Source organism: Ailuropoda melanoleuca, chromosome 10, assembly GCF_002007445.2.
Source record: "Ailuropoda melanoleuca isolate Jingjing chromosome 10, ASM200744v2, whole genome shotgun sequence".
NCBI classification, from domain to species: domain Eukaryota; kingdom Metazoa; phylum Chordata; class Mammalia; order Carnivora; family Ursidae; genus Ailuropoda; species Ailuropoda melanoleuca.
In genome coordinates, this window is record NC_048227.1 from 77,974,092 (window position 1) to 77,987,751 (window position 13,660).

At 37.2% G+C, this 13,660-nt stretch overlaps 1 protein-coding gene across 4 annotated transcripts in view; it reads left to right on the top strand.

Moving 5' to 3' along the window:
- Positions 1-13,660, top strand: part of AKAP7 (A-kinase anchoring protein 7) — a 150,788-nt gene that overhangs the window by 75,579 nt on the left and 61,549 nt on the right. For all 4 annotated transcript variants that reach the window (XM_034669153.1, XM_034669152.1, XM_034669154.1 and 1 more), the window contains exon 7: positions 10,434-10,581. In XM_034669153.1, the coding sequence (XP_034525044.1) occupies positions 10,434-10,581 (148 nt within the window). The remainder of the gene's footprint in view (positions 1-10,433; positions 10,582-13,660) is intronic.

Genomic DNA, 13,660 nt, shown 5'->3' on the forward strand with positions numbered 1-13,660 from the left:
GTTAGACATCATCTTCACTCTGTGCTGGCTTTCCTTGCCACTTAACACCACCGAGGAGCATTTAGCTCCTCTTAAAGTGTTAAGATAGGTAGAAGGAAATGTCAACAGGAGATTAAAAACATAGAGTTCTAGCAGCTATATTTCTCCTTATTACTTGCTGAAAGGTATAATATTATAAATATTAGCTATAATGCTAGGGTTAAGTGTTTCTACTGTTTCTTTTCCTAAAGCCTCAAGATTAAACAAGGCAGTAGTGCTAAAAGCAAATTTATAAATAGAGGGATTGAGGAGGTTGCTTATCTAAAAACCCCATGGCGATGCTCCATCATACAGTAAAATGAAGAATTGAGAAATACCGTGTACTCAAACAGCTGGTTTAGAAAATGCAATCTCTGCCAATATTTTATTTGATTATTTGGGTATTGACAGTAGAAGAAGAGTTCTTTTTATAGGCTGGATTAGATAATTTTTTCCATGTATATGTAACATCTATGAATTATTTCTCATTTCCCTCTATGAAATTCATTCATAGTGGACATATAATTATCACTTGATTTATCAATATTAATATAGCATTTTAAAGGCAGGTATTTTTAGAATGCTAGAGGTTCCCAAAGTAATTTTCACATTGGTTTTTAGAAATATGGTAGTATATATGATTATATATTAAGGATGATTAATAGACTTAGAGTTTTAATATTTTAAAGGAAATAGTGATGAGCTTGAATATTATCATTCTATTCTTTTCAGTTTGTCTGTGCTTTCCTCTTACCCTCTTACTAGCTATGTGTACTTTAGGAAGTGACCTAATTTCCCTGTGATTTAGTCTCCTTCTCTGGGGGTAATAATAGTACCAATCTCATAGAACTATTGTGATTATTAAATGCGTGTTTCGAACAGAGCCTGTATATAGTACTATGTATTTTCTATTACTGTTGTTATACAGATGATTGAGCATCATTTTTTTTCAGATTGGCTCAAACAATGAGCAAAGTACCATTGTCTTTTCTGTTTTCCATCACTCCTACTTTATCATCTCTTAAGTTAGTGACAGGCACAAGGCAGGGTATCAGGGCCTCACCCAGGCAGCAAATGGGCATGCTGGACAGGGGGACCAAGGCAGAGCCCTGCCCCGAGGGGTGACCCAGAGAGGCAGGACAAGGAGACAGGAAGGCTGCCAGGCAGATCTCACTCAGGGGTGCTGGATACTGGATCTGAAATCACTATGCCGTTCTAGAGCCCAGTAGCTCGTGTGGTGAGGCTCCTTTGTCTCCTTCCATCCCTGTCAAGAACAGGCTTGGATGGAACTGAGCCTGAATGGGAAGGGACTCTGTTACCCCAACTGAGAGGGGCTGAGGGAAGGCTTCAGCTGACAAGAAGGTAATCGAGGGTCTGTATCGGGAGGAAGATGGAAATGAAACAATGCAAATAATGAAAAGTGTAATTATGCCAACACATGAAGGAAGGAGCCATTAAGAATTATAAAGTAAGATTTGCCTCAGAAAAGTCCCATGTCAATATATAGATCCTTTTAATAACTTTGAATTGCCAGTATGTAACTTTCCATTAGGGGCAGTGACCATTAAAAATAATTTTAGTTTTTTAACTAATGCTATACTATTATAGACAGATAAACTTTCCCAGTTACGGAAATGAGTATAAAAGGTTGCCACTCTTGGAGCTTTTGGATGGCTCAGTGGGTTAAGCATCTGACTCTTGATTTTGGCTCAGGTCATGATCTCAGGGTCCTGGGATCGAGTCCTAAGTCCGGCTCTGTGCTCAGCGGGGAGTCTGCTGGAGATTCTCTCTTTCCTCCTCCCTCTTCTCCTCCCCCGGCTTGTGCATGTGTGTATACACGAGCACTCTCTCTCTCTCAAATAAATAAATAAAATCTTAACAACAACAACAACAACAACAAGATTACCAATCTTTGACCAGCTGATCCCCAAAATGACAAACCAGTTTGGTTTGGCTCTCAATTTATTTCTGAATTTTGGTTTCACGTCATTATCACAGGAAACCTACGTTTCTTTATAGCGACGCATACCAGGAATTAACACAGCAGAGCTCACAGCAGAGCTCCAGGAATGTCAGGCTTACCATCAGTAGGAGACATAATTTCTTTGTCTGATTTGCAGCCTATTTATGTTTTCATCATAGAAGTTGTGATTATTATAACAAGTCACGATACAAAATTATCTGCTATTGTAGAACAGTCTTAATCTTTTTAATGAAACTGGCATTTCATTGTTCCTCTGATCACAATAACTTTGTCATAGAAATTAAATTTTATCTTTCAGAACCTTAGAATAATTTTCGTATTCAGATTGGAAACTAAAGGGGATTTTCATATTACGTGGCTTTCTTTACTTCTATATTGAAAATAGAGTTTGGTGTGTAGTAACGTAAGTCTGAGCCCTCTTTGGTACATATTACATTACACACATCATTTAGCTGAATGTAAGTGATACGGTGAGTGCTTCCTGAGTAAATAGGTTCTGTTATTTAGCAGATGCAGCCTCAGATGATTCTGAAAATACTCATCATGGTCTCAGTGGCATTTTTCCTGTATTGGCTGTTCAGGGGCCAAGTAACAATTAGGAATGAAATTCTCAGGGTTTCATGGTACATTGTATCAAAGATTATCAAGTGGCTTTGAACATCACTGATAATTCTCCTTAAACTGTGCCTGAAACTAGGCTAAAAGAAAGTAAAACTTTAGTCGTTTCTAATGACTAATTAAGACAGTCTTGAAAAGTTTTTCTGTTTGATGTTTCTTGCTACTCTTTCATTGTTTCCAAGTCAGATATCTTGTATTTAACTTTCTATTTTGTCTTTCAGTGTTATGTTGCATAATTGGTATGTCAGTTATATTGAGTAAAATTACAAATGTGAAGCCTTTGAAAATATACCCTGTTCAAGGCAAAAATAATATTCAGGTTTAGTCCCAGGTAGTCACCAAGCACGTCCACAATTTCGGGGGTGCCACACCCTTTACATGGTTTGGTCTGAGTTAGCCTACACATTGTTTCCCTACATTGGAAATAGTCCCAACTCTCTTAGCTTTTACAGGTCAAATGTTTCTGGCTTTAGCCCCTTTGTAATTTTCTTTGAGCTCTCCTAATGCGTTATACTTCCATTGATCTTTAAATGACAATGTACCTTGGAAGGGGTCTGCCCTATGAAGAAAGGGAGCAAAGAATAATGTGGGATGTCTAAAACATAAACTAATGCTAATCCAGTCTTTTTAGCTTTAAACCAGAACCTTTCAGGGTGTTATCTCTGGGACTATTTTGGCAACTCAGTGGATACATTCAGAAAATAGGAGCCTTGGAGTGCCTGGGTGGCTTAGTCGGGTAAGCGTCCAACTCTTGGTTTGGCTCAGGTTGTGATCTCAGGGTTGTGAGATGGAGCCCTGCCTCAGGCTCCATGCTCAGTGGGGAGTCTGCTGGAGATTCTCTCTCTCCCTCTGCTTCTGCCCCTCCTGCTCATGCTCTTTCTCCCTCTCAAATAAATAAGTCTTAAAAAAAAAAAAAGAAAAGAAAAGAAAAGAAAATAGGAGCCTTCTTAGCTTTACCCTGAATGATATCCGATTTTGATATGCTCCTTTATTTTCTTAGAATAATAGTCCTTTCTTTTCTTATGAAAGAAAAATACCACCTGCTGTAGCTGGGTGGTGAGATCAATTCAGATACATTTTATTAGCAAAGATGCATATTGCTATGGGAAAAAGAGCCTGAAAAAAAAAAGAAGAAGAAAATATATTGCCAAACAGAAAATTCCCTAGAGAACAAACATCGTGTTCATATTATATATCAGACAAAGCAGATTCTTATCTATTTCTAGATTTTTTATCACTGAAGATATTTTCTGTTCAGGGCATATAATTTCAGTGCCTCCTAAGACATGCTTTTTGAACCACCATTCTCTCTATAAATTTTGACTTAAAGAATTAATTCTATTCCACTCTCTAATAAAAATTCAGTCCTTAAAGACTTATGTTGGAAGTCATCTGTGAAGAATTCTTGTAAAAATGGTTGGTCCTTACTTTTTGCTAAAATTAAATAAGCCTAGTGAATTGTCACTGTTATGTTTCCCTTCTTTCTTTTTTTTTTTTTAAATGATTTTTTATTATATTATGTTAGTCACCATACAGTACATCCCCGGATTCCGATGTAAAGTTCGATGCTCCATTAGTTGCGTATAACACCCAGTGCACCATGCAATACGTGCCCTCCTTACTACCCATCACCAGTCTATCCCATTCCCCCACCCCCTCCCCTCTGAAGTCTTCAGTTTGTTTCTCATAGTCCATAGTCTCTCATGTTTCATTCCCCCTTCTGATTACCCCCCTTTTCTTTATCCCTTTCTTCCCCTACCGATCCTCCTAGTTCTTATGTTCCATAGATGAGAGAAATCATATGATAATTGTCTTTCTCTGCTTGACTTATTTCACTTAGCATTATCTCCTCCAGTGCCGTCCATGTTGCAGCAAATGTTGAGAATTCGTTCTTTCTGATAGCTGAGTAATATTCCATTGTATATATGGACCACAGCTTCTTAATCCAGTCATCTGTTGAGGGGCATCTCGGCTCCTTCCATGATTTAGCTATTGTGGACAATGCTGCTATGAACATTGGGGTGCATATGGCCCTTCCCTTCACTACATCTGTATCTTTGGGGGTAAACCTATGTTTCCCTTCTTTCTTACTTTGAAGAAATAATGACATCTTACAAAATAGAAATGGAGATTATGGTGGCTAGCCAGCACTGGCACTGATGTCTTGAAAACCGAAGTTCTTTTTTTCCTGCGAAGTTATGACTAGTCTTCTTCTGCCTGCACTAAGGGAAAGACACCAGCCTGCCCTGCGTCCCCCCCACCAACCAGCACACATGCACACCTGAAAAACCATTGAAAAGACAAACAAGAGTGGTCAATTTCCATTTACTCAGAACCTTTTTAAAACGTTTCTGAAACCTTACTTCTACTGAAGTTATTCCTTAAAGTTCACTACTTATAGATATGTATGTTATATATAATTTTATAATATTAATATTATAATAATATATAATTAACTCTTATATATTAATATTATAATAATATATAATATATAAGAGCATTTATCATATAAATATGATAGCCTTTACTATATTTCACTGTTTTAAACACTTTTGTAAGTTCACTTATTTAGTCCATCTAGCACCTTGAAGGAGGTTCCATTGTTAACCTCATTTTTCGGACAAGGACGCTGAAGCACAACCACATCTTGAAAAGTAGCAGAGCTTCTTTGAGCTCATGCAGTTGGATCGCTCCTTGGCAGCGTGCTGTCTGTCTCGGGGCTTCCTACTCCCCAGATCAAAAGATGTCCACTGGGTTTCACTCTTACTGATCTTCCAGCGAGCACCATTTGATGTTGTCAACTACCTTTTTTTGAAACTTGATCTTCTGCATTTGTGACAATTATTTATTAACACACAGTTCCTTGTCACGCAGGGTGCTAGGCACTGGGGACAGTTCAGTGAATACAAATCAGACAAAATTCTTTTTCTGTGTGGAACATCCATGCTCATGGGGAGAGACAGACAATGACAGCCCATGGAACATCAACACAGTAAAGTAAATTTCACAGTGCGGTAGGAGGTGGTACGTACCATGGAAAAATGACCGTAAATATTTATAGAGAGGGAAGGGCAGAAAGGATTTGGGAGCGCATGTTAAAGGGAGTGGTCAGGAGAAGTTCAATTAAGAAAGTAAAATTTGAGCAGGACTGCAAGGAGGTGGGAGACCGGTCACAAGGCCATCCGGGGCAAGAACATTTCCAGGAGAGGAAACCAGCCTTATACAGGCTTTGAGGGGGGTTTGCACTGGTGTGCTCCAGGAAGGCATGGAGTAGAGGCTGAGGCTGGGGAAGGGTGAAGGGAGGAGTAAAAGACAAGGCCCAGGAAGTACTGAGTGGGCAGAGCAGGACCTTGTGGGCTGTTCTGGGGAAGTGGGCTCTTCCTTTGAGAGAAATGGGGACCCAGTGGAGAATTTTGAGCCGAGGAGTGACCTGATGTATGTTTTTATACATAGGGTGGGAAAATAGGAGGCTATTAGGGTAATCCAGGTGAAAGAAACTGGGGAAGCTTGAACAAAGGCAGCAAGGGAATGGTAAGAATTAGTCACATGTTGAAGGTAGAGCCAACTGGTTGGCTTGGAGGAGACAATGAGAGGAAGAGGTGAGTTCAGGGTGACCCTAGGGTTTCGGCCTGATCAGCTGGAATAGAGTTGCTCTTAACTTAGGTGGGAAAGTCTGTGAGTAGAGCAGCTCGGAAAGGTCAGCAGCTCATTTAGATACAGAACAAAAATATACATCAACAAAAACATGTTAAATACAATGTTAAAAATTAAGGGCAACTTAAATGTCTAACAATAAATAATTGGATGAATAAATTAATGATGCCCCCATACAGTGGAGTACTCTGGAAACAAAAACATTAAAAATATTTTGCACATCTGTATGTTATTTATTGACATATTAACTGAAAAAAAAAAGCTGATTGCTAAATAGTACTCATGGCTCAACCACATTCCTGTAAAAAAGAAAAAAGTACTTTGTTTTGCATAGGAAAAATAAAATACATAACAAAATTGTAACAGTTGCAGTGTGGGGCAATTTAATTTTAATTTGTTTTATATCTNTTTTATTTTATTATATTATGTTAATCACCATACAGTACATCCCCAGATTCCGATGTAAAGTTTGATGCTTCATTAGTTGCGTATAACACCCAGTGCACCATGCAATACGTGCCCTCCTTACTACCCATCACCAGTCTATCCCATTCCCCCACCCCCCTCCCCTCTGAACCCCTCAGTTTGTTTCTCATAGTCCATAGTCTCTCATGTTTCATTCCCCCTTCTGATTACCCCCCCTTTCTTTATCCCTTTCTTCCCCTACCGATCATCCTAGTTCTTATGTTCCATAGATGAGAGAAATCATATGATAATTGTCTTTCTCTGCTTGACTTATTTCACTTAGCATTATCTGCTCCAGTGCCGTCCATGTTGTAGCAAATGTTGAGAATTCGTTCTTTCTGATAGCTGAGTAATATTCCATTGTATATATGGACCACAGCTTCTTAATCCAGTCATCTGTTGAGGGGCATCTCGGCTCCTTCCATGATTTAGCTATTGTGGACAATGCTGCTATGAACATTGGGGTGCATATGGCCCTTCCCTTCACTACATCTGTATCTTTGGGGGTAAACCTATGTTTCCCTTCTTTCTTACTTTGAAGAAATAATGACATCTTACAAAATAGAAATGGAGATTATGGTGGCTAGCCAGCACTGGCACTGATGTCTTGAAAACCGAAGTTCTTTTTTTCCTGCGAAGTTATGACTAGTCTTCTTCTGCCTGCACTAAGGGAAAGACACCAGCCTGCCCTGCGTCCCCCCCACCAACCAGCACACATGCACACCTGAAAAAGCATTGAAAAGACAAACAAGAGTGGTCAATTTCCATTTACTCAGAACCTTTTTAAAACATTTCTGAAACCTTACTTCTACTGAAGTTATTCCTTAAAGTTCACTACTTATAGATATGTATGTTATATATAATTTTATAATATTAATATTATAATAATATATAATTAACTCTTATATATTAATATTATAATAATATATAATATATAAGAGCATTTATCATATAAATATGATAGCCTTTACTATATTTCACTGTTTTAAACACTTTTGTAAGTTCACTTATTTAGTCCATCTAGCACCTTGAAGGAGGTTCCATTGTTAACCTCATTTTTCGGACAAGGACGCTGAAGCACAACCACATCTTGAAAAGTAGCAGAGCTTCTTTGAGCTCATGCAGTTGGATCGCTCCTTGGCAGCGTGCTGTCTGTCTCGGGGCTTCCTACTCCCCAGATCAAAAGATGTCCACTGGGTTTCACTCTTACTGATCTTCCAGCGAGCACCATTTGATGTTGTCAACTACCTTTTTTTGAAACTTGATCTTCTGCATTTGTGACAATTATTTATTAACACACAGTTCCTTGTCACACAGGGTGCTAGGCACTGGGGACAGTTCAGTGAATACAAATCAGACAAAATTCTTTTTCTGTGTGGAACATCCATGCTCATGGGGAGAGACAGACAATGACAGCCCATGGAACATCAACACAGTAAAGTAAATTTCACAGTGCGGTAGGAGGTGGTACGTACCATGGAAAAATGACCGTAAATATTTATAGAGAGGGAAGGGCAGAAAGGATTTGGGAGCGCATGTTAAAGGGAGTGGTCAGGAGAAGTTCAATTAAGAAAGTAAAATATGAACAAGGACTGCAAGGAGGTGGGAGACCGGTCACAAGGCTATCTNGAAGGGCAGAAAGGATTTGGGAGCGCATGTTAAAGGGAGTGGTCAGGAGAAGTTCAATTAAGAAAGTAAAATTTGAGCAGGACTGCAAGGAGGTGGGAGACCGGTCACAAGGCCATCCGGGGCAAGAACATTTCCAGGAGAGGAAACCAGCCTTATACAGGCTTTGAGGGGGGTTTGCACTGGTGTGCTCTAGGAAGGCATGGAGTAGAGGCTGAGGCTGGGGAAGGGTGAAGGGAGGAGTAAAAGACAAGGCCCAGGAAGTACTGAGCGGGCAGAGCAGGACCTTGTGGGCTGTTCTGGGGAAGTGGGCTCTTCCTTTGAGAGAAATGGGGACCCAGTGGAGAATTTTGAGCCGAGGAGTGACCTGATGTATGTTTTTATACATAGGGTGGGAAAACAGGAGGCTATTAGGGTAATCCAGGTGAAAGAAACTGGGGAAGCTTGAACAAAGGCAGCAAGGGAATGGTACGAATTAGTCACATGTTGAAGGTAGAGCCAACTGGTTGGCTTGGAGGAGACAATGAGAGGAAGAGGTGAGTTCAGGGTGACCCTAGGGTTTCGGCCTGATCAGCTGGAATAGAGTTGCTCTTAACTTAGGTGTGAAAGTCTGTGAGTAGAGCAGCTCGGAAAGGTCAGCAGCTCATTTAGATACAGAACAAAAATATACATCAACAAAAACTTGTTAAATACAATGTTAAAAATTAAGGGCAACTTATATGTCTAACAATAAATAATTGGATGAATAAATTAATGATGCCCCCATACAGTGGAGTACTCTGGAAACAAAAACATTAAAAATATTTTGCACATCTGTATGTTATTTATTGACATATTAACTGAAAAAAAAAAGCTGATTGCTAAATAGTACTCATGGCTCAACCACATTCCTGTAAAAAAGAAAAAAGTACTTTGTTTTGCATAGGAAAAATAAAATACATAACAAAACTGTAGCAGTTGCAGTGTGGGGCAATTTAATTTTAATTTGTTTTATATCTTTTTAAAATTTTTATCAAAACTTTTTGCAAATAAAAAGGGGAAATATATATTCTAACTACAATTTATCTTTTTTTTTAGATTCTTCATATTTTCTTTTTCTTTTTTTTAAGATTTTATTTTTTAAGTAAACGCTACACCCACAATGGGGCTTGAACTCACAACCCCCAGTTCAAGAGTTGCACTCTCCACTGACTGAGCCACTTAGGCGCTAGATTCCTTATATTTTCTAAATTTTAAAAAATAACAAGTATTGCGAGGGTAAAATTTTTAGAAGTTATAAACTAAAAGGAAAAGTTCACACATGGTCAGCCAGTAAACTTGCCCCATATAGTATTGAATCTTCATCTTATGGACTGTGTTTTGGGACTGTGAGGCTGGGTGCAGGACCATTGCATAGGAANAGGACCATTGCGTAGGAGGGGGTGGGGGAGACGTTCATTTCCATGTTTTGGGAAACTACAGAGGGAGCAAGGTTTTCCACTGTTTTTTTTTCACCAATCAGCCCTTTTCCTGCTGAGAAAGATACTGAGAATAAGGAGAGGCAAGTAGAGAAGGACTTGCAAGATCCATTGACCCTCTCCTCCAATTCAAATAACCTTTAACTGTCTTCAAGTAATTCTTAAAGAAGGAGTTTAAAAATTTCATCCATCTTATTAAAACATTTTATACATTATAAAATGTTAAGATTTATATCCCTTTTAAAATATTCATCCATTTCTCCATTGTTGTTGGAGATGATTACTTTTTTTGATACCTCAAACTTCAACTTGATATACTTTATTATTTCAGAAGCTTAAAGTATATGAAGTTCTAAATGCTGCCAAATTTAAACCCAACACTCTAATGATTTTTTTTTTTTTTTTTTTTTTTTGTGATACAACTCATCCTAGACAGGGAGACTTTAAAAACAGCTTTACAACCATTTTGTGGTATCCATTCTCAAATGCCCGTAGGCAGAACTGAACTGTATATCAAAATGTAGTAACAGTTTCTAAGAAAGTGATATAAATATGAACTGTCTGTCTCGGTGGAATGATTGAGTGATGTGATTTTGTTGTGTCATTTCAAGGGAGTGAAAAAAATAGACCCCGAATTCTATGAAAAATTTATCAGTCACAGATTTGGAGAAGAAATGGTACATCGCATAGATCTTTGCTCCATGCTAAAGAAAAAACAAAGTAATGGTTATTATCACTGTGAGTCTTCAATTGTGATTGGTGAGTACCATTTAAAGATTACTTATCTTTAGTTTTTATTTCTTTAGCATCATATCTTTGGGCAGATATTTAGGGCTAGTTGTATATGTTTTTCTCAATGACATACTTTTGTAAATATTTTATTTTGGCAATAACACATTAGAAATTTTATAGAACATATTTACTACTCATATCTATCAGTCAAGATTTTAGTACCTATGGTTTTTATACTTTTGTGCTTTAAATATAATTATAATGATGTCTTGAAATGTTGATTCAAAATTCAATTCAGTTTAATTTTATTTCATGAATATGAAGAAAACATCTTCTCCAGTGAAGGTCTGTATGGATACACCATTCCGCACCAGGCTTGCTGCTTTTAACTAGGAATTAGGAATAGAATATTCCAGGCCAAAAAGTTTCATTCTGGGAAGATAAAGTTTAGGTGTCCTGCAAAGATTGAAAACTTGTCCTTCAATTTCTTCCCCAAAGGAAACATGTGTTTTGGGGAAATAAAGATTCAGACACAAACGCTTCTATCATCTTCTCAGGAAGATGGCATATGATTGAGACAGACTCACACACAATTATGTTTCCAAGTGGAAAGTGTATTCATCAAATGAAGATTTTGTTAAAATCAGAGCAGGGCTATTCTGCAGTATGAATGTATTCAAAAGAAGCTGATCTGTTGTGATGCAAATGTGCTATTTCAAACCCAGGCATTATTCTTATAAAATTATGAACTTCAAAAAAATTTAAAAAATAAAATAAAATTGTGAACTTCAAGACAACCTGATTTGTATACTTCTGAAGTAACAAAGAAGAAGTAATCAAAGAAGATAAATACCTGTATTTTAAATATTTCAAGGTCTTCAAACAAGATAATTCCTGTCCATATCAGCTTGAAGAAAACCTGTGGAAGTGTACATCCTAAAAGAACCTTAATACAGAAGTTTATTGATGCATTAAAGAAAATGTTCCAGAGACACAATTTTATTTCCAAATTCTCACTAGACATTTTCAGAGAAGTCATCATTTTACCTTCCCAAGATCTTAGCTATCTTAAACAGAAGATACTCAGTATGTCATCTGAATTTGTATTCTGAAACATTTCACGGCTATTTTAAGGAAGATTTTTGTGTTTTCAGAATCTTCCATCGGAGTTTTGATAAGGGCCAAACATTTCCATTTAGGTTAATAGCAAAGGGCAAATTTAAGACTTTCTTGTATAACACAGATGTTAGCTAGCTTTCTGTATGTTCTCTGTGTCAGGCCAATGTTGAAGGAGAACTCCGTGCCCTTCCTTGCCTCTCCTGATCCTGTTTAAAGAACAAAAAAATTAAAAAAAAGTGAATAACNACATCTTCTCCAGTGAAGGTCTGTATGGATACACCATTCCGCACCAGGCTTGCTGCTTTTAACTAGGAATTAGGAATAGAATATTCCAGGCCAAAAAGTTTCATTCTGGGAAGATAAAGTTTAGGTGTCCTGCAAAGATTGAAAACTTGTCCTTCAATTTCTCCCCCAAAGGAAACATGTGTTTTGGGGAAATAAAGATTCAGACACAAACGCTTCTATCATCTTCTCAGGAAGATGGCATATGATTGAGACAGACTCACACACAATTATGTTTCCAAGTGGAAAGTGTATTCATCAAATGAAGATTTTGTTAAAATCAGAGCAGGGCTATTCTGCAGTATGAATGTATTCAAAGGAAGCTGCTCTGTTGTGATGCAAATGTGCTATTTCAAACCCAGGCATTATTCTTATAAAATTGTGAACTTCANCTTCAAAAAAATTTAAAAAATAAAATAAAATTGTGAACTTCAAGACAACCTGATTTGTATACTTCTGAAGTAACAAAGAAGAAGTAATCAAAGAAGATAAATACCTGTATTTTAAATATTTCAAGGTCTTCAAACAAGATAATTCCTGTCCATATCAGCTTGAAGAAAACCTGTGGAAGTGTACATCCTAAAAGAACCTTAATACAGAAGTTTATTGATGCATTAAAGAAAATGTTCCAGAGACACAATTTTATTTCCAAATTCTCACTAGACATTTTCAGAGAAGTCATCATTTTACCTTCCCAAGATCTTAGCTATCTTAAACAGAAGATACTCAGTATGTCATCTGAATTTGTATTCTGAAACATTTCACGGCTATTTTAAGGAAGATTTTTGTGTTTTCAGAATCTTCCATCGGAGTTTTGATAAGGGCCAAACATTTCCATTTAGGTTAATAGCAAAGGGCAAATTTAAGACTTTCTTGTATAACACAGATGTTAGCTAGCTTTCTGTATGTTCTCTGTGTCAGGCCAATGTTGAAGGAGAACTCCGTGCCCTTCCTTGCCTCTCCTGATCCTGTTTAAAGAACAAAAAAATTAAAAAAAAGTGAATAACGTGTAGATTTTCCCAAAGATATTGTGGGATTGGCATCATACAGCTTATAGCATGTGTCACCTACATTGCCGTTAGACAGCTCTGTTCAGCTCACCCCAAATCACGATGCATCAACCAGTAAATTTTCTATTTTATTGCTCTTTTCAGCTTCGTCTTTAAAATTCCCCTTATTCTAGGCAATATCTCCAGATTTTCCCCTCAGGCTTCTTTATCTCTCATCTTTTCTAACTCAGAGCAATTTAGCTTCTTTTAAACTCCACCAATTTTGTATCCCCATATGATCATTTAACATTTTAAAAACTGGTTTTTGCCTATTACAGATCCTCTACTTTTTCTGTCACATTTTGTGATGCCAAAATGAACTTTAAAATCATATTTGCATCGAAGATGATAATTATTGTGTTATAATTAACCAATTTTAATACACACTAGAATTCCTTTATTTACTATGGATAGTTACTGATTTTCTCAATCTTATTTTTACCTGAGTTTTTTAACAGAATATTTAGGAAGATTCAGGATACTTTCTTTGTGAGTTTCATTTCTTGATCAGATTTAATTGACTTCTTTTTGATTTGATCCTACCTCAAATTTAAAGTCTGTTTCCTATACCTTGAAACAGTATTTTATTTGTATTAATAATGTATTGTATTAACAGAGTAGAACAGATTTCCATTCTTAAGATATTTTGCATTCAG